The 21,817-nt window shown below is 33.4% G+C and overlaps 1 protein-coding gene across 1 annotated transcript; it reads left to right on the top strand.

Moving 5' to 3' along the window:
* The first annotated feature begins 876 nt into the window (after nt 1-876).
* Nucleotides 877-21,019, top strand: LOC128238440 (ceramide kinase-like protein). The gene is made up of 13 exons (XM_052954365.1): nt 877-1,202; nt 3,432-3,554; nt 3,936-4,061; nt 5,396-5,527; nt 6,067-6,130; nt 6,890-7,032; nt 7,965-8,220; nt 9,191-9,271; nt 9,617-9,726; nt 10,455-10,672; nt 12,245-12,691; nt 14,283-14,506; nt 15,011-21,019. Exons 1-13 carry the CDS (start codon nt 1,007-1,009, stop codon nt 15,102-15,104), a joined length of 2,214 nt encoding a protein of 737 aa, XP_052810325.1. The 5' UTR covers nt 877-1,006; the 3' UTR covers nt 15,105-21,019.
* Nucleotides 21,020-21,817: the final 798 nt, after the last annotated feature.

The following is a 21,817-nucleotide window of genomic DNA, read 5'->3' as shown; positions in this document are numbered from 1 at the left end:
TTTGCAGTGGGATGGGGGGGGGGGGTTCTACCCCGAGACAATTTAAACAATTTCTAGTCCAAAATCGCGCCTTTTAACGTTTTTCTATATATAACCCTTTTTACCGGTATTGTACGATAAAAAAGAAACTAGCTTGGGCGATTTTTTTATTGATTTTTTTAGGGGGCGGGGGCGAGTGCCTCCCCCCCCCCTTACGGTTTCGCTATTGCATAGCAAACATGTACTAACAAAAATTCCATGTTTTTTATTCAGATTTTCTTAATAAATTTTGACAATTTAAATACGTGTTTGTTGTTGTTGTTTTTTACTTTCAGATTATAACAATTCTAAGTACCAATGCCGTACAAAAGTAAATTAACAAACAAATCGAGATTTCAAGCATTTACTGTACTGTACTAATTAATAGTGTACTGGATATATGATTACAGTACTTTGCATTTTTCTTAGTGTTATCCTTTTTATAAACATGTACATGTATGTAGGGTACATATATAAGTATATATGATAGGGTTTATGCAACAGATACAATAATATATTAAAATGATATAAAATTTGCTTTCAAACGTATAGATTACAGTACAGTAAAACGTAGTAATTTCAATTATACTGTAAAAAAGATCTGTTAAGACTGTTTCGCTGGCCAACAAACCATCCATTAACATTTGCCTATTTAAGGAATTTTTAATCTGTTTAAGTGTTAAACCAGACGAGCATCGCCGGTTTTTACATGACTGAACGTGGATGAATCACAGTTTGATGATAATTGATTGTTGTCATAGTTGTCATAGAAATGTCCCGGATTATAAACTTCGCTCATTTTTGTCCAATCAGCTTTCGTTGTTTCCTATTATTCGGAAGAGTACCTGTTTACTTCCGGGTATTTTCGGTATTAAAATATTTTTAGCTGTCAATTCAAATTATACTAACAAATCAATATTTATATGATTAATTGGATCAAGCGAATTTAGGTTGTGATTATTAGTGGCAACATTACATTCTGACAGTCATGGGAGACATAGAAGAGTATATATTCGATGACGATGGAAATCCGATTTTGAATTGTCCGAATCTCCCTCAAGAAGACCAATTATTTGCGGATGAACCCGACTTAAAAGACATTTTTCACTGTAAATCGGATGGTTATGATGTCACACTTTCACTATCAAAAGGGTACATATGCTGGACGAATGTTAATTCTGCAGGTAATTAAAACTTTTGTAACTATATGTATTCATATCAGTAGCAGTTAGTTACAATAATGTTTGTGAAGGGAAGTTTTTTTTAACATTTGGACATTCATCATGTTCCCCTTAATGTAGAATAAAATAGATTCACCAAATCAAAAATCATCCAAGACTCTGAAGGAGTTGTTTATATGGACTAAATAGTAAATAGCTTAAAGGTAATTTTAAAAATACATGTAAATTATTAACCATGTGTACCATAAATTAAAAAGTATTGACACTGTAGAGTTGAACTTTGCCATGATAAGTGTAACAGTTCCCCACTAGATGTGTTTTGCAACTTTTTTTTACTGCTACATTTGGTGTATAACGTAAAATATTTTTGATAAGATATACATGTAAAGTTGCTGTGTGTTACATTTGGTGTCTATTTGTAAAATACAGGTGATGAGCTTTGCATGCAAGAGTCTTTCAAATTGATCTAATATGAGATACAAGCTAGTTTGATATATAAGAGTTTAAGCATTGAATAAGCAGAGGGATTTATTAATTATTTGACGGTTTGAGAAATTACAATGCATAATTAACAACAACTGTGTTATACAAAATGTATTGAATATATTATGGGTGGGAGTCGTCTAGTGGTATACACATGAAGGTGTCCGCCTCTTATCCAAGAGGTTGATGGTTCCATCCCCACCAGCGGAACTATCACATGGCTACTCAAAATGGAAGCCAGCACTTGATTTCAGCATAGAAATAGGTTCGAGCATGATTCTTTAAGCTGACTTAAAGCTGTCACCTTTTTTTACAATCAAGCTAAAGGAAATTAGTATTAAATAAAAACTGTAGTGGTTGTTATGAGAAATCCTGTAACTCGTAAAACATGTGATAAATATCATTGTGAAATTGTATGGGCTTTGCAACGCAGTTAGCTTGTGTACCATAAAATAATGAAATAATACACAGGGTTACTATGTTGCAAAGCCTGCTGTGCTTTTAATGAACTGGAATGATTCTGTTATACAGTACCAACTTTTCAATCACACAGATGTGAGTTCTTTCCAACATAGTTGAATCAAACTAAACCAACCCATTAGCAATATGGAAATTAATAAAAATAAACTTTATCTCAAAGAGAGCCAAAACAAGTGAGGCCAAAAAAGGGGTTTGGTTAGGGTAACATCCTTTATTTTACCAACAGTCTTTAAAAAAAATGGTAGGGTCTATTTTGTAGGTAGGGTTGGGTAGCCTAAACTAAAGGTGTTTTTAGGCCTAATATTGGGTGTTACTGTCTTTTGAAGATATGCCAATAATTTGGATCAATAAAAATTAAGAGTTCTAACATTAAAAGTCATTTAAAAGGAGCAGGTAGGCTTTGACATGCAGGTACCACAATACAGCGAGTTCTTGAATTGAATCATTCCCAGCAACATTTTCCTTGACACCACTCCTAGAATTAAGGGCCATTTCCCATCCTGCTGGCTAAGGCGATTTAATTGATTCTGTATGTGATTATTTTGAGAGCTGATAAACATGCAAAAATGTGTATAGCTTGTTGCTGTATGAAGTTGTCAGAATTGTTTCAATTTAGACTTGTGCAGCAACATTTGTCCCCCCAAAACGAGTAGCTGTTGACATAGTTTGATACTTGAACAGGCAACTTTTGACAAAACCATTGTGCTCCAACATGCCGCTGTTGACATAACTTGCTGCTCCAACATGCCACTGTTGACATAACTTGCTGCTCCAACATGCAGCTGTCGACATAAATTGCTGCTCCAACATGCAGCTGCTGGCATAACTTGCTACTCCAACAGGCAGCTGTTGACATAACTTGCTACTCCAACAGGCAGCTGTTGACATAACTTGCTGCTCTAACATGCAGCTATTGACATAACTTGCTGCTCCAACATGAAGCTGTTGCTTTAAATTATTGCTCCTTGAGGTAGCTATTGACATAACTTGTTGTTCCATGAGGTAGCTCTTGACATAACATGCAGCTGTTGGTAATATTGCTACTCCAACATGTAGCTGTTAGCATAACTTGCTGTTCCAACATGCAGCTGTTCGCGTAGGTTGCTGCTCCAACAAGCAGGCATTAGCAGGGTTTTTCATCACCAAGAAAAATGACTTTTAATTGTCATTATCTGCACAAAAACACATAACCTTGTACAATAACTAGCTATGTGAAATGTTGTTCATTTTGGTTGAAATAATGACACTCTCTGTATTAATGTTTTTAAGGTAAGAAGAAGGGGAAAAACAAGAAAGGAGAGGACAAAAACACTGTTAAGCTTCGAGATGTATTTGGTATAACTATGAAGAGGAAAAAGGCAAGCTCGGAGAAAGAGGAGGGACTATGTTTAGGTATGAGTTGTTATTGAAAATATCTTAAATATGAGTAAGTCTGTAAGACATTTTTGAGAGAATAAACAATTGAAAATACAATAAGTTCCTTTTTAAGACTAAATCAAAGCAGTAATTTAAATATCTTATTTTCAAAGACAAAGTTAGATAATAATTGTTGTCAGTGATGTTTTATTTTTCAACAATTTTAAATCATCTTTAAGAGTTTGATGTTGTTTAAAGAATATTGCAACCTAATCCTGATGGTATGAAATGCTGAATTATTACAATTGTTTAAAGGCCGAGATGGTGGTTATCAATCTACATGTGTAGCAAAGTGCCCATTTTATTGTTCATTTAAAACTTAGCTTAAAATATAAAGTTTATGCTCTTCAAATTCAGGGTTTACTCTGCACATTGCTGATAGGTTTGGTCCTAATACCTGGGTTGACAAAATCGTTGTGTTCGAACATCCTAGCGAGACACTATGTACAAGATACATACGGAAAACCAGGGAATATCTTGACGGTACGTATAACACTTATTGGTTTCTAATCCATTAAAGTGTCTTAAATAATAAATGTGTTTGGCTTAGTTTGAAGTCGTTTTATTGCAGACTGGTAAACATACTAATTTGGACGTATTTTCGTGTTTAAATGGATTTATTTACAATTGTTTGGGGGTTTTCTGTCTGCATTTGTGTCTATATGATGCATTATATGATAAATTCAAACAATCTATCAATCATGAATTATTCAATATTCAATACCCATTATTTATCTGCTAAATGTAGCGAAACCATGCCCTAAGTACTTCTAATGCAAGTGAAGGAAAGAATCTATTGGAAATGAAGGTAGACTGTGGCTTTAAATACTAAAAACAATAATAATCATACCAAATAAATAAGCTGTTTTGATTGTATTATAGTTGAATCTCTGCCATATGCATCCACAGGGTTGTCTAAATAACATGTTTTGTATTGTGACATACATGCCATATTTCTGAGAGGCTTCCCAAGGGATTTTGGTCTGAAATCCGGGGGTTTTGATATTACAACAGGGGATTTTTAAGCAGCGAAATTTAGCGCAATCACAGACCTATAAACCTAGCTTTAGGTCCGTGGGGCAATATCTACATTTATGATATAAGAATAAATACAGAAACAAACTTTAATTACAATAGTTTTTGGACTTAGTCATCATGGAATTTCACACTCACAATATTATGGATGCTTTCCACTGTCAACCTTAAGCTAGTTTTTACCCCCCAAAAAAGGAAAAAAATAAATAAAATTCCAGGGGATAAGTTTTTGATATTATTATTTTTTTGGATAAAAATGCCCATAAATTTTCTGCTCAAATTTTCCTTTGCTCTTATGCCTAAACTTAGGAGTTAAAAACTATGCTTTAGTATTCAAATTGATGCACATTAACTCAATGTTTATTGATTGTTCATTCTTTTTCTAATCAATAATGTTTTTATTAGAAATACATTTGAGTACAACTTGTAAAATAGCATTAGAATACAACCTACATTTACAGCCAATGAAATTGCAGATAATCAATCATTTAGTTCTAGACTTAATCATTAAGAATTTCGACTTTCGCAGATGTTTAAAGGTCTGCCCACTGCCACTCATTTGATTCACAATCCTTGCGTCAGATTTTGCGTTGACAATGTGTCCGCCAATAAGATTGTATTCTAAGTCAGTTAGATGACCTGAATTAAATCTTAATGATTAAGAATGGGTGGAGTGAGCAAAGCGAACAAGCCCTTCTCAATCATTAAGATTTTAATTCATGTCATCTAACTATTACTTATGTAATTAATAAAAAAAATTATTCCATCTGTGTCCATTACAGCCTTGCAGTGCAGACCCCGCTCAGTGAAACTGTTCCTTCAAACCCACGCTGGGTCTAAGACCGCCAGTGCCCTGTATAAGAACAAGGTGCTGCCCTTGTTTCAAGCTGCAGATATAGATGTGGACTGTATTGGTGGGTATTTGAAATAACTTGAAAGAACCTGCTGCCTTTCAAATTAAAGGGTTCAAATAGCAAAAACGCCAGTTCAAGTTTGGAAATAAAAGAGTACAATAAGCAGTAGCTGGTCGGTAATTTACTATTTGAGGTGGTTCAACTGTAACATATTGAGAACCCTGGGTGTTTGTTGTACAAGTAAGTTTGTCAGTTCATTGAGCCATTGATATGGCGTAATGTGAATTCAGATGCCTGGTGAACCTATATATTTTTGGTATCATTGAAAGGAAATAGCTTACTGGTTACCAGCATGTAAAATAAATGATTGTGCAAACAAAAGAGATAAAGACAATGCAGTTCCTGTTTTATTCTTTATTTCAACTGAAATTGAATGCAAACTTACCCATAGTTAGTTAAACAGAGAAGTCTAATCATTTTATAATAATTCACCAGCCAGGAAATAATAAGGGCACCAAAAGAGTTCACACAATCAGTATCACATTAGTACAAAGGCAATAATGAACATATTTTTTATCATTTTTTTTCTTTTTTTCCAGAGGTACAGCACAACGAGCACATCAAACAAGAGATGACCCATATAAATCTAGACGACTTTGATTGGTGAGTAAAATTGGGATGTATACAACAGCTTTTCGTTTGTTTAAAAGAAAATGACAAAATTATAGTTTTGCACTTATTTAGTACCATAAATGACTCGTTATAAGACACACTTTTTTCTCTCAGATTTAAATGTAACAAAATGCCTGCGTCTTACAAACAGTAACAAGCTTTTGACATTTTTTTCTGAGGTCGATTTCAGGATCAAAAGTTTTTTTCTCGAGTTTTTCACAGATATTTTTGCCTTCGTCTTATAACCAGTCATTGACGGTATAGTGATTAGTTATAAAGTTCCAATGTACAATTATAGGAAGTTTCGATGCCTGTTCACCCCATGATACTTTGGAAGTCTTTGAAACCGTGTTATTTGCAGTGAAAGAATCATACAAAACTTATACCTACAATTACAAATGAGTTATTTTAATGGTCTTGAAATATTGCAAAAGGCCAATAATGGTTGATATAATGAGCAACTATTCAAACTGCATAATTAACATCTTACAGGGGTTCCTAAGTGCTAAGGATTGATCGTGAAATCAGTATAATGATTAAAAACTTTCAGCTAAATTTCAAAAACGTTTAAAACAAATTTTTCAAGTTATATCTTTCTGATAAACCTCTGTTTGATTTTGATTACAAATGAGCTTTAAATTAAAAAAATGTTTGATACCATGAATATTTCAAGTTATATTTTACTGATAAGTCTCTATTACCAACCGGAAAGCATATAATGAATTGCATCATTTCAAATTTCAATTTTAGTATCATAGCAATGGGAGGTGACGGCACTGCCAACAAGGCAGCTGATGGACTGTTGACTGCCTCACAGAAATACAGAGGCGTGGACCAGAAACCTGGGTTTACACCTGTACGAGCAAGGCTTCCCCTTGGCATCATCCCTTGTGGTATGTGGGAATAGGGCATAAAACAATTACCTGGTATTGTTGAAAATCAGCCTTTTGCAACCGAAGTTGGTGCCAATTGATTCTGGTTTTCAAAAATTGGTTATCATTAACTGTATATAGTTATCTAACTTTTGCTTTAATATTATTAGAATTATTATAAGGACAGTAACTTAGCAACTTTTTAACCCATAACTTTACATTTCACAGTTTCACACGACCCTTTTAGAAATCTTGTTCATTGGCCTCAGATGATATTTGTCTTTTATCGCACAACAAGTATCATATTACATTAACATCTGTCAGATACAACTAAGAAAACATTACAATACACTATGTTTTACATAATTCAGTTTCGAATATGAAATTGATGATTCATCAAAATAACTTTGATTATTGGTGATTATCAATTGTGTTTTTGTTCATACAAAACTACAAGGACAAATCGTCGGCCCATATTGACTTGAAATTTTATTAAATGCTGGGCCCATTTCATTAAAGGATCTTGGTCTACCTTCATTAAACGTAAATCTGTTTATGCATCACATTTAATTGCAATTTAACAAGGTTGATTTTTTCTTTTTCCTCAACTTTGTTTTCATTTTTGATACTGACTAAGTTTCAATTCTCAGAAATATGTAGCAAAATAATGAAAATATAAAACAAAGATATTTTCAATTTATGACGAAAATCCACTAAAATTTGTGGTCTGTTCCGATTAGTCGATTTTAGTCGAAAAATTGAAAAGAAACAGACCCCTGATCTTGATATTTGAAGTAAAATCTTAGTGTTTTGATTTAATGAGAAAATCATTTGACAAATAGAGCCAATGGAATAATTGAGACCTGTTAAAGGGTATGTATGCTCAAACAAAACATTCATTAGTTATGTTTTAATTATCATCATTCACTCATGAACCTTTTTTATTCTACCAGGTTCCACAAATGACATATGTCGATCAATAACCGGCACAGAAGACGTGGTCACATGTACCATACACATTCTGATGGGCTGGAAGTCCCCTGTTGACATTTGCTCTGCCTACTCGGAGGACAATTTCCTCCAGTGGAGTTTCAACTGTCAGTATGGGTTTGCAGGAAATGTACTCACATTCCGGAAGCGCTACAAGAAACTGGGAAAACGGGGTCTTGAGGCGGCGTTTATGAAAGCTCTCACAAAGGCTAAACTTAGGTATGTTGATGGTTCACTTCTTAAGATTATTAACTCAGCAATTTGATTGAAGTTTTCTTAGTGTGATTTAAAGAGGTCAGGCTCTTTGTTTTATTTTATAACTTTATGTGACTTATAAAATTTAGCCTAAGGTCTGTATTATAGAAGCAACTTAATTTCAAGACAAAATTTTCAAATATTTTATCTTAAATGTTAAATTTTTAAGTGTTCTAATCCTCAAAAAATGCAAAACTTTAAATGTTTTTTTCAATTTTTGAAAACTGAATTCCCCATTTTTTAATTCCAGAATATACATTAAGCATAAAAGAGTTAAGAAATGGTTGAGTTTGAGGAAAAAGAACAAAAAAATTAAGATGCTTGTGTAATTTGGCCCAAGAGTTTAAACAAAATGAGTATGAAACTGTCTTTTGTAATTAAACCTTTATAAAACTTCAAAATTAGAATAAAAAGGGCCGATCAAATATGTTGAAGTTAACAATGTTGTTAACGTCACTGTTGTTAACTTTCAAATTGTTACTGCTCTGGAAGTTTAATGGATACACTTGTGATCTGCTGTAATTTTAACAAGATTAGAGACAACTGTTTCAGCTGTACCTGTTTATAGTCAAAACTATGAGCAGATCATAAAATATTTCACATTTTAAATTAACAACAATGTCGTTAATCATGTTGTTAACTTTACCAAAATTCTGAATAGTCGGCCCAATATGTATCAGTATTTATAATGACATTTTTTGTATATTTCATATATTTCCACAGATTTATTTAATTTACTTTTGAAAGATGGCATTAAACTTGAACGGCTAATGTGAAAGGCGGGAGACGTGGTGGTTGAAAACCTGTTGTCCCTATCAAGTCCAAGGGTCACCATTATAGACCCTTCCAAGCGTCACAATAAAGACGCACCGTATTGTACACTTAAAACACCATCAGCAGATAGACCCTGGTACATGTTGTTGTTTTTTTTCAGGCCGTACAAGTGTGACATTGAGTACATTCCATCAGATCTTCAGATCCCTCCACATAGGAAAAACCTGCCTTGTTATACTGGGTAAATCTTCTCGATTCAATATGTTATGATGCTTTCTTTGAGATTGGATAATTAAATAGTGGAAAACTCCATTGAACTTACTTTGAAGTTGAACTGTAGCTGGCTAACTTGTGATGAATTAAAAAAATAAATGAATCAAATCACTTCAAATTCTTCGGTAGTGAAACTTTTTTGTTGAGAATATTAACAAAGCAGTGATTTAAGATGGAATTTATTTAACATGTTTTGAACAAAGGCTATTTATATCAATTTTAGTATTTTTTTTTTAATAAATTCATATTGAAAAACCACTCCATGTATTTTTGTCCATATACCGAGTATCCATGTTGTTGCTTTACCTTTAAGGTGTGACACGTGTTGGAAGGAAACAGTTGAAGATGATAATGGAGTCACTGAAGATCTTGTCCAGGCTTTTGACCCTCTGTCGGAGTCCAACAACAGCGATACTCTCGTCAGTAAGTACCTAAATGAAATGTTGTGCTACTAGAATACATGTACATACATGTAGATAACAGAGTGACCGAGATCTTGTCCAGGCCTTTTACCTTTTGTCTTAGTCCAACAATAGTGATAACCTCACCTCATCAGTGAGTGGAGAAAATGTTATGTTACATACATGTAGATTATGGAGTCTACCAAGATCTTGTTTAAGCCTTTTACCTTGTGTCTGAGTCCAACAGCAATGACACCATCGCCCCAAGTCAGTACCCCCCATCAGTACGTTATCTGGCTTCGTAAAGGCAATTTTTAAGCAATGTGAAACCTATATAACACTGGTTGATGGTAACTGTAAGATAGCCTGGGCAGTCTGCACATTATACAGGCTTTTTGATTAAGAAAATGCTCAGCATAGATGTTGTCATTGGAAGCAGTGTCATCATGGTTGTTATGGTGCTTGGGCAAAAGCTGTAAATAGAATACAGTTAAAGATATTGATGTGAAACTTTGTTAATGATAATGACTAAATCTATACAAATTTAATAAAAGTCTAGGTATAATTTTTAATACCGGGGTACTTTCCAGATTCTTATCATTAGAACATCGATGGTAAACACTTAATATTTGGTTCCATTATTGTTTAGACCAATAGTGCACTTGGCTGTCTTCCAAAACTCTTTATAGCATAGACAATAGGATTCAGTGTTAAAGTTTCGGTATTTCAGTTCTTCATAACTTTTTTCAGATTTGGCAGAACTTGAAGAAACTCCTTGGAGAACAAAGAAGCTTGACTGCCTCAACATAGGGCTCTACACAATATCGGGGCGTTCTGAACTAGCCGCCCGAGGGCTAAGTATGTATACACACCTGAACGACGGGGCCGCTGAGCTGGTGTTGATCAAGGACGCACCCAGGAAAGAGTTTATTAGAGTTCTAAAGAGGCTGACAAATGGCAAAGAGCAGGTACGTTTTCACACCGAAGCTTGTATTTGTATCTTAAAAACATATAGTTGAACCCTGTTGACTCGAACTCCAAAGGACTGGGGTAAATACCTCGAGCCTCGCAAAATTCGGGCCCTGTTGGCTCGAACTCCAAAGGACTGGGGTAGATACCTTGAGCCTCGCAAAATTCGGGCCCTGTTGGCTCGAACTCCAAAGGACTGGGGTAAATACCTCGAGCCTCGCAAAATTCGGGCTAAGCTTACATTCAGCATATATATAAAGAAATCGGTCCTTTACATACAATTCCAGCCAAAGAGGATTTCGAGCCAAACAAACAGGATAAATATAATACCATACATAATGTGTCCTTTCTTTGTGTATATAGTTGATTGGTCCATATGTCAATATAGTATAATAAAAATCCAGTTTTATGAGATCAGTGGTCCATATAGTATATTTGGCCAGTTTGGAACTCTCCAAACAAAATATAGACAGCTGATGTCATACAACTGCTTATGCAGCTTTGCAATTTTCACAAGTAAACAAGGCCAGGTTGAATAAACCACTTCAAAGCTATTTAGAAATATTGAATGATTATATAATATGTTTGGTATAATATAGTACATATGACACACCACTACAGGCCATGTGGCATTTTAAGGACTGGCCAGTCAGCCTACAAAAGTGAATAAGCCTCAGCTAACGCCTTTGTCCATATACACCTTTAGGGGCTGACCGACCTGCCCACATAATGTCCACATAATGTCCCTCAGTTATGTGTAATATACCCCAAGTATTACTAAAAGTAAATTTCGAGCCTCGGTGATGTCTGGGTAAATATATAGGATAATCTTTTGTTTCAATGTAAGATCAAAGTATATTTTACCATGTAAGCATCAAAAGCAATGTTCCAGAAATGACGTCGCCATGAGTGAAAAAATATTTTCATGATGAATTGAACAGTGAAATATCTACTATTTTCACTGACAAATCTCTATTAATCACTAAAAAGGATATTATAAAAAGCTCATATTACCCCGGTAACTATTTTACAAAAAATAAAAATGATGGACGCTCTTGGAAGAGAACAAACTGCCTTTAAAGCCATTTTTAGTTTGACTATTCAAAGAATAAGGAGAGCTATCCTAGTCATCCGAGCGTAAGCATCAGCATAACCACTTATGTTAAAGTTTGCGTACCACCTCAATATCTTCAAAGTCCATTGACATATGGCTTTGAAACTTTGCATGCTTGTTCACCATCATGCCCCAAACCTGTACACAGGAGGTGGTTACTGTATCGAGCATTTTGACAGAATTATGCCCCTTTTTCGACTTAGAATTTACATTAAAGTTTGCGTACCACCTCAAATATTTTCCAATTCAATTTATGTAAATATCTCAGTGCATCATGTATTGCACTGAAATCTAATCTAACAGTGATCCATGCATGTTTCGCCAAAACTTTTCAATCCATACACTGAAAAGCGGCGGAATAGTCGAGCGTGCTGTCTCTGTGACAGCTCTTGTTAATGAGGTTATGGGACTTGTTCAATACTTAATATAATGTTTAACCATGTTTTTCTACTTCCAGTTTGACTTCCCCTTTATTGAAGTGCTGAGAGTTAAGGAATTCAAGTTCCGACTTCGGCTACCGACAGGATTCCAATACAAAGATCGTAACTTTAGTGAGCTGGATTACGAAATCAATCGCCAACAGAAACAAATGGATAGTGCAACAAAATCAATGGAAATTCTAGAAATTGATGACTTGATTGAATCAGACAATGATGATCAGGTTGACAAATCCCCGAGTCCATCTTTAAATGATTCTGTGCATTCAAAAGACTCCAAGCGTGTGAATAATAACAATAAACCAGCTCCGTTCAAGAAAGCCAAAAGTGTTCAACATTTTGATAAGAAGGTTCTCAAGAGAACTTCAACAGAAACATCCATTGAGACATTCACAACAGATGATACAGATTCGGACTCTGACACGGAGGATTCGGATAGTGACATGGAGAATGGGAAGGAAATTGTGGTAAGAGTATTTCTGTATCTACTGCAATACGTGAAAGGTCAAGTAATTAATTGCAATACATTTTAAGGTAGTATATCTATCATAAATACAAAAAAATGCTACTGGAAATTTTTATGCCCACCAAAGGTGGGCATATTAAAATCTCACCAACTGTCTGTCCGTCCGTCCGTCCATGTGTCAGGCTCAATAACTTGTGTCCGGGCTGCTACTTTCTCTTGTATGGACAGATTTTAAAATAACTTGCCACATGTGTTTGACATACCAAGGCGACGAGTCGCGTGCAAGACCGGTGCACCTACCTCTTAGGTTAAGGTCACACTTAGTGTTTATTCACAATGGCATGCTGCATATAAGGACATAGAGTATAGGTTGTCGTGTCCGGGCTGTAACTTTCCCTTGTATGGTCATATTTTAAAATATCTTGCCACATGTGTTCAACATACCAAGATGACGTGTCACGTGCAAGACACGTGTCCCTACCTCTAAGGTCAAGGTCAAACTCAGGTGTTTATTCACAATGGAATGCTGCATATAAGGACATAGAGTATAGGTTGTCGTGTCCGGGCTGTAACTTTCTCTTTTATGGACATATTTTAAAATAACTTGCCACATGTGTTTGGTGTTTGATCTACCAAGATGATGTGTCGAGTGCAAGACCCGTGTCCCTCCCACTAATTTTCTTTTAAAGTTACAAAATGTAATTTTGAATGTTTGTAAAGTTTTCAAATGGAGCTTTTTTTTACACGCACCCTCATAAAAATGGACATATTGTAGTTTAAACTACAGCATGGGTTTGGGCAATGTCCAGAATCTTGTACAATCAATTTGGATTGACATATTATTTTGGACAAGTTTGATAAGCATCCATTTCCCTCTTAGACTCTCGAGAGTTATTGCTCTTTAATTATAAAGATTGTCGAAAATTTGTTGTGTCAGATCAATACCCTGGTAACTATTGGAGACTAATGGGGTGATGAGAGTTATGGCCCTTGAATTAGCAAAAATGGCATTTCTGGACTTATGTATCTCAAAATGCCAAAACTATTTCACCAAGAGTCTAGAAACCTTATGGGGAAAGTTTATTTTGGTGATGAAGTCTTGCACCTTAGGTTTCGTTTCCTGTTGCATTAAGTAAAACCAGAGTTTTGGCCCTTGAATTAGCAAAAATTGGCATTTTGGGAATTGTCCAACTTGTATCGCTCATATCTTCTTGTGAGTCATACACTCATGAGATCTTTCAGGAAGAAATTTGATGTTATTAAATTGTGGACACAATTCTAGTTAGTTCATGCTTCCCTGTTGATAACATATCAAATCAATTATTAACTGATTAAATTTAAAAATTGCAACAGTTTTTTCACCAATTTATGTGATCCAGGAAATGAAGTCATTGATTTTTTCCTACCAGCATTTGTGCTTTTACAATCTTTTTTACAGTGAAATGGGCTATAATGAGTGAAACAGTTACACTATATTTCTATTAATTCACAGTTTCAAACAGTGAGGTTACCAGGACATACATAAGTATCCCATTGATATTTTTCAATTTACCAACAGAAAAGCATTAAAAAAAAAACATTTTATCTTTCAGTCTGTAGACTCTATGGGAGTCAGGACCGTGAAATCTGCCAGTGCTGCCAACCAACATCTGGTCGGCCCTGCGTACAGGAAGACGTTTGCGGAGGAAGACCGGGCAAAGAGACAGCGTAAAAGGCAAAAAAAGGAAGATAAAAAGAAAGCAAAAGAAGAACAGAAAATGAAGTCCGTGTGGAACATGGATAATGAAATATGTCAGGAGGATACACTCCATGTTAAGTAAGGCACAAGTTTTTAATACAATGTGAACAACTGTTTTAGTTAATATGTTACATGCTGTCTGATTGGATAAAAAATATTGTACAACCAATGAACATCCACCTTTCATTTGAATAGTCTACTTGACATTTGTTAAGTGATTTCATCAAAACTTTTTTGGCATCAATTAAGAACAATATCAGTTATCAAAAAATCAAATCTAGTTAACTTATGAAGAAATGAATTTAAAAAAAAACAAAAACAGTGTGACATCCTTTGGGAGCATGTTATCAGAGGTAGGAATCAAAAAACAAATATCTGATTGAACAGCTTTAAGAGGTAGTGGGCTCAATCCCCACCAGGGCTACATTCTCATGACCACTAAGAAATAAAAACAGGTTCTGGCTTCATCGCAGAAAACAGATTTTGTTATAAATTATATTAGCTTTTGGCAGTGTCTTCGTAATCAAGATATTATATATTAGTATATACTTGCCCTTTAAAATTTCTGCTCTTTTATTTCAGAGTTCACCATGGATTGTTGAAGATCTTTGGACAAGGTGTTTCGCCATCAACTATTTATTCCAGCCCGTCACTGCTGTGTATTGCCAGGATGTAACCAAAACACTCGGGCAATCATCTGTTCAAAAGCCTCTATTGTACATGTTAAACAAAAAGAACATGGCTTTAGTAGAAAAAAAAACACCAATAACACAATCCAATCATTGCTGTGTTCTTCAAGGCTGTAGCTTTGTTAGATGTTTCTAACATTAAGTGTCCTGGGTCTGGTCCCATTTTTCAAAACATCTTAAATCCCTTATAACAGTATAAATTATTTTTCAAAACATCTTAAGTCCCTTATAACAATATTAGCATATAATTATATTTAAATCCCTTAAGCTTACTATATTTTTTGGACATATGTTGTGTAATAGTTAAATTCTTGAGAGCGTTGAAGTACAAAGGGATACTATCTCGATGATAATCACAATAATAATAATAATCTAATTTATCGAAATCAAGATTAAGTAGGAAATTTGGCTAAATGAAATAAGCTTTTTAAGCTTGTTAAGCTTGTTATGCTTAATAACTTTTGGGGAAATTGGGGCCTGGTTTCACGAAACAAAATGTTGCATAACAAACTAAACAAAGAATTAAGACCAGCTTATTTGATTGTCACAATAACTGTCTTATCGGATTATACAATTTAAGGCGTTGAAATATTCTCTTATTTTATGGGTTTTTTAAACTAGCCCCTGATGTAACTTACTATTTTTGTCTCATAGATTGAGATTGACAATATATTTTTTGAACCTATTGAGAATTGCAAATTATTTACTGATTTGACTGAATTGGCTTATATTTAAAACAAAACAATACTGCACTTAAATAGGCAAGTATGTGATGGGTTTAAAAACAAACATTAACTCTTCTTACTTATCCTCAAAACCTGGGTTTTTGTATTGCCAAATAAACCATTTTTTTAATTGTTGCCCGACTATGGATTCATCATTGTCAGATATCACTAATACGCTACTGCCTAGTGCTGGGCATAATGCTTCGTTGTGTTCTCAGAATCATGTAATAATAATTTATTATTGAGGCAACTTGGGGAAACAATGCAGAAATATGCACAGACACTCATACTAATGTTTTTCTGTAGAAAAGTACTCTGGCAAGCTCAAATAGAATTAGGTCCGTCTGATCATTACAAATTTTCAAACAACTACTTAGACCACTTGCCTGCGGATACAACTGACAACCCAAGAACAGGGTAATTTTATTGTAATATGCTATTTCATTGGTAGAAGGTTGTGTCCCCTGCCTAATGAATACTCGTATAAAAGAAATTTTGTCATTTTCCAATGTTATGTATGAAGTGAAATGGAAGAAAATTCTGTGGTTGCCGATGATGTGGATTCATAGGAGCCCATCTATTTTGAGACTAGCTAACTTTTTAGGCAATAATGCTCATAACAGTCCATTTTATATTTTACTATCATTTTACTATGCTTCCATACATTTAAAAATGCTTAGAAGTTCATGTTAACTTAACATTTGTATTCTAAAAAAAAATGATCTCAAAATAATATTACTAAATTGAATGATAAAGCTAATTTTTTTTTAATTGTAAGTATGGAAAAAAAGAAAGAAAAGAAGTACAATAAAGCCTTGTGTGGAGACAGCTTTATCAGTGAATTAAAAAGGATATTTCACTGTTTCAAACAATGACACAACCTCAACGATGTCATTTCAAACAACTATTAAAAGTCATCCTATATCATCTTTAGGCATATAATAAAATGAAAAATGTTTCAGTGCAAGATCCCAATACCTTTCATGTTTTGAACACCTCAAGTGAATATTTAACTTGTTGCTGTGCAACTCATGAAATATAACTTTTGATGCACACTCGGTAAAATATATTGCTATCTTACACTGAAGCAAACAATTATCCTCTATGTATGAAAATAGATTAAAAAACATGAATTAGAAATTTTGCTATTTAAATCATTTGTCAATTATTTTATTGTTAATGTCTGATGTGTCTGATTTGGTTTCAAGTCATATACTTACTAGGTTAAAATTTGGCAACCTTTGACATCCATATTGTACATGATTTGAAGAGATTTATTTGTGCCATTTTTTAGTGTAACGCAAAAAAGCATTCCATTTTCTACACTGTTCAACTATCATTCTACTTCATGTTGTATTTATATATGATAATCTTTTGATGTCCATGCATGTGTATTATTTTTGTCCCACTTAGTAGTACATGAATTCTAGTTAGCCCTTCCGCAGATAACATTTTTAGCCAGATTTTGCTCCTAAAATGTTTAAAAGACTGTCCATTGGGCTGATAGGTCAAATCAGAAATTTAGGGAGCTGAACTATCCAGGCAAAACTAGGCAGTTAAAATTGCAGCAACAGGTGCGAAAAGGACTCTCGTCAGAATTTATGTCAGCTAAGGTATTTGTTTTCACTAACTGGACCCACCCTATTTTTTCTCCCAATATTTATATGAAAAGCTACAGAAACAAGCCCACCCTACACTTTTTCCTGCCATAATGTAGATTTTTTTTCCGTAATTTCCTAAAAAATGTTTATTTTATGGATGAACATGTTTAAATTTGACCATTTTATATTTAAAATTTTCTACAATATTGATATACTCTGGTCCCTGAGATAGGCCAGTTTGGTTGAGAATCCTGGTTCTGTAAAAAAAAACAAAAAAAGTTATACCTTAAATCTGCACTCTCACAGATATACATTTTTTACAACTTTTTTATTTTTTGTCTTTGAAAGAGCAAACTTTTGCACATTTATCTGCAAACCAATGCTATAAGATTGTTGACAAAATTTCAGATCGTATATATTCATATTTCCGTTCGAAAATTAATGTTTTATGGCTTAAACCGTTACTAACGGTTAAAGAAAAATGCATAAATCATCAATTTTTGAACTTGAATATAAAAATCTGTGATCTAATTTTTTGTCAGCAGTCTTATATAACTGGTTTCCATGGATTTTCACAAAAATTGGCTTGTTCCAAGACAAAAAATAAAAAAGTTGAAAAACATTCAATCTATGAGAGTACAGCTTTAACTTACCCCCGAATTTCTTGAAGTTGGTGGAAACAAAGACCCGTTTTTGCCTAGTGTAATTAAATCATAAGCTTTTGTAGATTGCATGGGTCGAAACTCAGTTAAATGAATGACATCATTGTAGCTAAAATGACTTACTGTTTGATTGAGATTGATCTAATTTGTGTTCAGTATTATTATGTTACTTTGAAAGCAACTAGTAGATCAACATTTAGCATTAAATTAACATGCATGTAGTAATTTAACCATCTAGACTAAGTTCTTCTAAGAACTATAAATTAATTATCTTTTATTTCCAATTTAAATAATTCTATATACTTTTGTATGTTCTGTTCTTAAGCTCTGAGCTTGGCCGTTTCTTTGACATTCGGCTTTTATATTTTAAACATGTCTTGCGAGCATCCTAAATTTGAAAAAAATGATTTATGATCACCTCACGATTTCTTTCATGACACTTAGCCTACTTCTACTTATTATTTTGAAATTTATTTTGAAGATTAGTTACTTTTATGATTGAATCAAAATAAATAAATAAAAAAATGATATTATTCTGAAAACGAAAAAAACTGGGCTTAACATGCCATGTATGAATATCATGTTGAAATTTACTGGGGGGTACATAAAAAATTATGATTTTGTCAACGGATTTCATTGAATGTATATTTTGAATGTTCGTATTTAAGTGTATTTTAACCATTGTTTTGTATACTTTTATAGCGCTGTTATGCAATCAGTCACCAAGTGATAGTTAGATTTTAGCCAAGTTTACTTTGCACACCTTTGTATACCGTTTTTATACTTTTTTTGTAGTAGTCTAGTTCAATTATTTGAATGTAAGTTAAGTTATACTTATTTTTCTAGGTCATACACAATCTTGTATTGTTTTGTTTTGTTGTAGAGTGATTGTCTTTGGTTAACTGTCTGTGCTCGTTAAAAATTCCAGTCTTATTTTTCTTTGTTTGTTAGTGTTGTTTTATTTTATTCAATTTTTGATTTACCTTAGCTAGTTACCGTAAGCATTTTCATTTGTCCTATTTGTGTGTGTGTGTTTTTTATTTTCATATTATTGTCAATGCAATCTTTGCTGTTTTTATTTCATATTTATTTTAAATAGTGAATCTAGACTCTATGGCGTATCAATATGTACAATCAATATGTACAATTGGAGTAGAACAATTGTTATTTATTAACCAATTTGTTTGTAAGGTTTACCACACATATTTTCAAAAAATACAGAAAGTTTTAGACATTTGCTGCTATTTTTATAAAAATAACAATTATTTTTAAGAGATTTCTTTTTGTGCTCAAATTTGGTCACGTATGGCATGGATTCATTGAATTTGCAAATGACATTTAGTTTAACCTTAACATTCCTTTTACTTATAGCCTTGATCATACTTTATTTTGTCCTAAGCTTGTTGATAATAAGACCATATACAGTGTATAGTAACTGTAATTTTTGTTTTACATTCTGTTAGTATTGTTTTTCTTTTAATTCAGAATGAATTGTTGTATGTTATTCCGTCCTACATATTTTTACAATTGTTTAATTTATTTTATATTAATGTTAATATCTGGTAACATGATTGTATTGTACAAAAATTATATGATGTTATAATTTGTCTTTAAAACATTGTGAGTATGTAATAAGAAGTTTTTTAGTATTCGATATGTAACCATTTGTCCTCATAAAACTAGGAGAAGGTGGGTAAACCATTAGTGACACATGAAGGTCAGGGGTATTTTTTTTTAGCTCATCTGATTTTCTGAAAAAAAGTCTACATATCTTCACTGCCTTGTTGTCGTTGTTGACCTGTCATCAGCATCGTTGTTAAAAAACATAGGCCATGACCATTACTAAAAAAAACGTACAAGATATTCAAAACAATTTTTTATCACATGTTGTCTGAGACAGTACATTCATGTTTGACAAGATTCTTAACTCTGGATTAAATAATTGATGAGTTATGTCCCTTGTTGGACTGGAAAAATGATGAATGTTGGTAATAGCTCTTTAGCGCTCTTGTTTTATAGTATGTGTATATTTACATAAAAATAATTTCACTTTCACTTTACTAATACAATGTAAGTCCTGCCAATGTACAGCTCATACTAATTCCAACCACAATCCACTGTTATGAGATAAAATAATTCCAATGCCATGGTCGTTATTTTTACAGTCTTTGTTCTACATAAATTGAATATTTTATGCACTTATAAAAATGTTATTTTACTGATACATTCCGTCCCATCTGTTGTATTTTGTATTTTACACTGTGATTTTTATTCATTGGGCATCAAATGAAACTGCTTGAAATGTTTCTTTTTCGTGGAGTAAATAAAAATTTGTCTTAACATTTTATGTTTTCATAGTTTTGTTGGGAATATTTTAGCTTTTATCTTTTTCAACCCACATTATTAAAAATTACATGCAATACTCGAAAATCATAACAATTATGTCCTTATAAGGATTCCTTTATTAACAATCTATTTTTTACCATTAACTTACTGGATTCTTGGTAGTTTTGATGAACATTTAATTATATATATTTCGAAACAATTTGTTTCACTGGTTGATAATTTTGTTGAAATACAGTCAAAAATCGCTATATCGTTGGGAACTCGGGAAATACTTCAAGATAACCAACATTTGATATAACCGAAATACAAAAAAATGTCTCACTAAACCCAGATATTCTTAAAAGGTTTGACATAACCGAAACATCGAGATAAAAGAGTTCGACATAGCGAGTTTCGAAAGTAAATTTTTTTCTTATGTATTATGACACAAACGTTATCTTTATGTAAATTGATTGAAGTTGATTTTTCTTACTGAGTTGAGCCATATGCTCATTGGTGACATGGCCCAATGAATATATATTTATGTTATGATTACATGTAATATTTTGGTCAATAAATCTGTCTATTATATGAATTCTTATATTTTATTTTGAAATTTCTTAATTCATTTATTAAATTGTCAATGCCTTGCATATGGTTTCAATATAAACCATAAGATATGTCAAGCAAGTTATTTCAAATATAACTGTCAACATCTTAACGATGTACAATGGTCTGTCATCTGCCAGCGGAAATAGTAATAATTCATGATGGTCAATCATCTACCAGCGGATGTAGAAAAGATTTCATCTATCAGCGGATGTAGAAATGCTTTCATCTATCAGCGGATGTAGAAAAGCTTTCATCTATCAGCGGAAGTAGAAATGCTTTCATTTACCAGGGGATGTGGAAATGCTTTCATCTATCAGCGGAAGTAGAAATGCTTTCATGTACCAGGTGATGTGGAAATGCTTTCATCTACCAGCGAAAGTAGAAATGCTTTCATTTACCAGGGGATGTGGAAATGCTTTCATCTACCAGCGGAAGTAGTAATGCTTTCATCTACCAGCGGAATTAGTAAAATGCTTCATCATGATCAGTCCTTTACCAACGAACGTATTAAGTATGGATATACTTTACGTCTTCACTCAAGTATACAATGAAATCTACAAGGATAAGCCCAGTAGTGAAAAAATCAAAAATAAAGCCAGTTAGAAATGGCCAAAATGACATTGAATTAGAGACAAAACGTATACAGTCGAACCCCGATGGCTCGAACTCCCAGGGACCAGCGAAAATACCTCGAGCTTCGAATAATTCGAGCCAAGCGGAATTGTTAACATTGACATTCAGTTTAAATAAATCGGTCCTTTACATCTTGTTCGAG

This window comes from Mya arenaria, chromosome 1 (assembly GCF_026914265.1).
Source record: "Mya arenaria isolate MELC-2E11 chromosome 1, ASM2691426v1".
In the NCBI taxonomy this organism is placed as follows: Eukaryota; Metazoa; Mollusca; class Bivalvia; order Myida; family Myidae; genus Mya; species Mya arenaria.
The sequence above is the reverse complement of the archived record's forward strand: the minus strand, read 5'-3'. Positions and strand labels throughout refer to the sequence as shown.

What these genes read in the sequence shown, in the direction of transcription:
- LOC128238440 (XM_052954365.1), top strand. Translation starts at nt 1,007, where the DNA reads ATGGGAGACATAGAAGAGTATATATTCGATGACGATGGAAATCCGATT. An exon ending in AACCAGGGAATATCTTGACG is followed by an intron (nt 4,062 to 5,395) that starts GTACGTATAACA and finishes TGTCCATTACAG; the next exon opens with CCTTGCAGTGCAGACCCCGC. An exon ending in CCTTGGCATCATCCCTTGTG is followed by an intron (nt 7,033 to 7,964) that starts GTATGTGGGAAT and finishes TTATTCTACCAG; the next exon opens with GTTCCACAAATGACATATGT.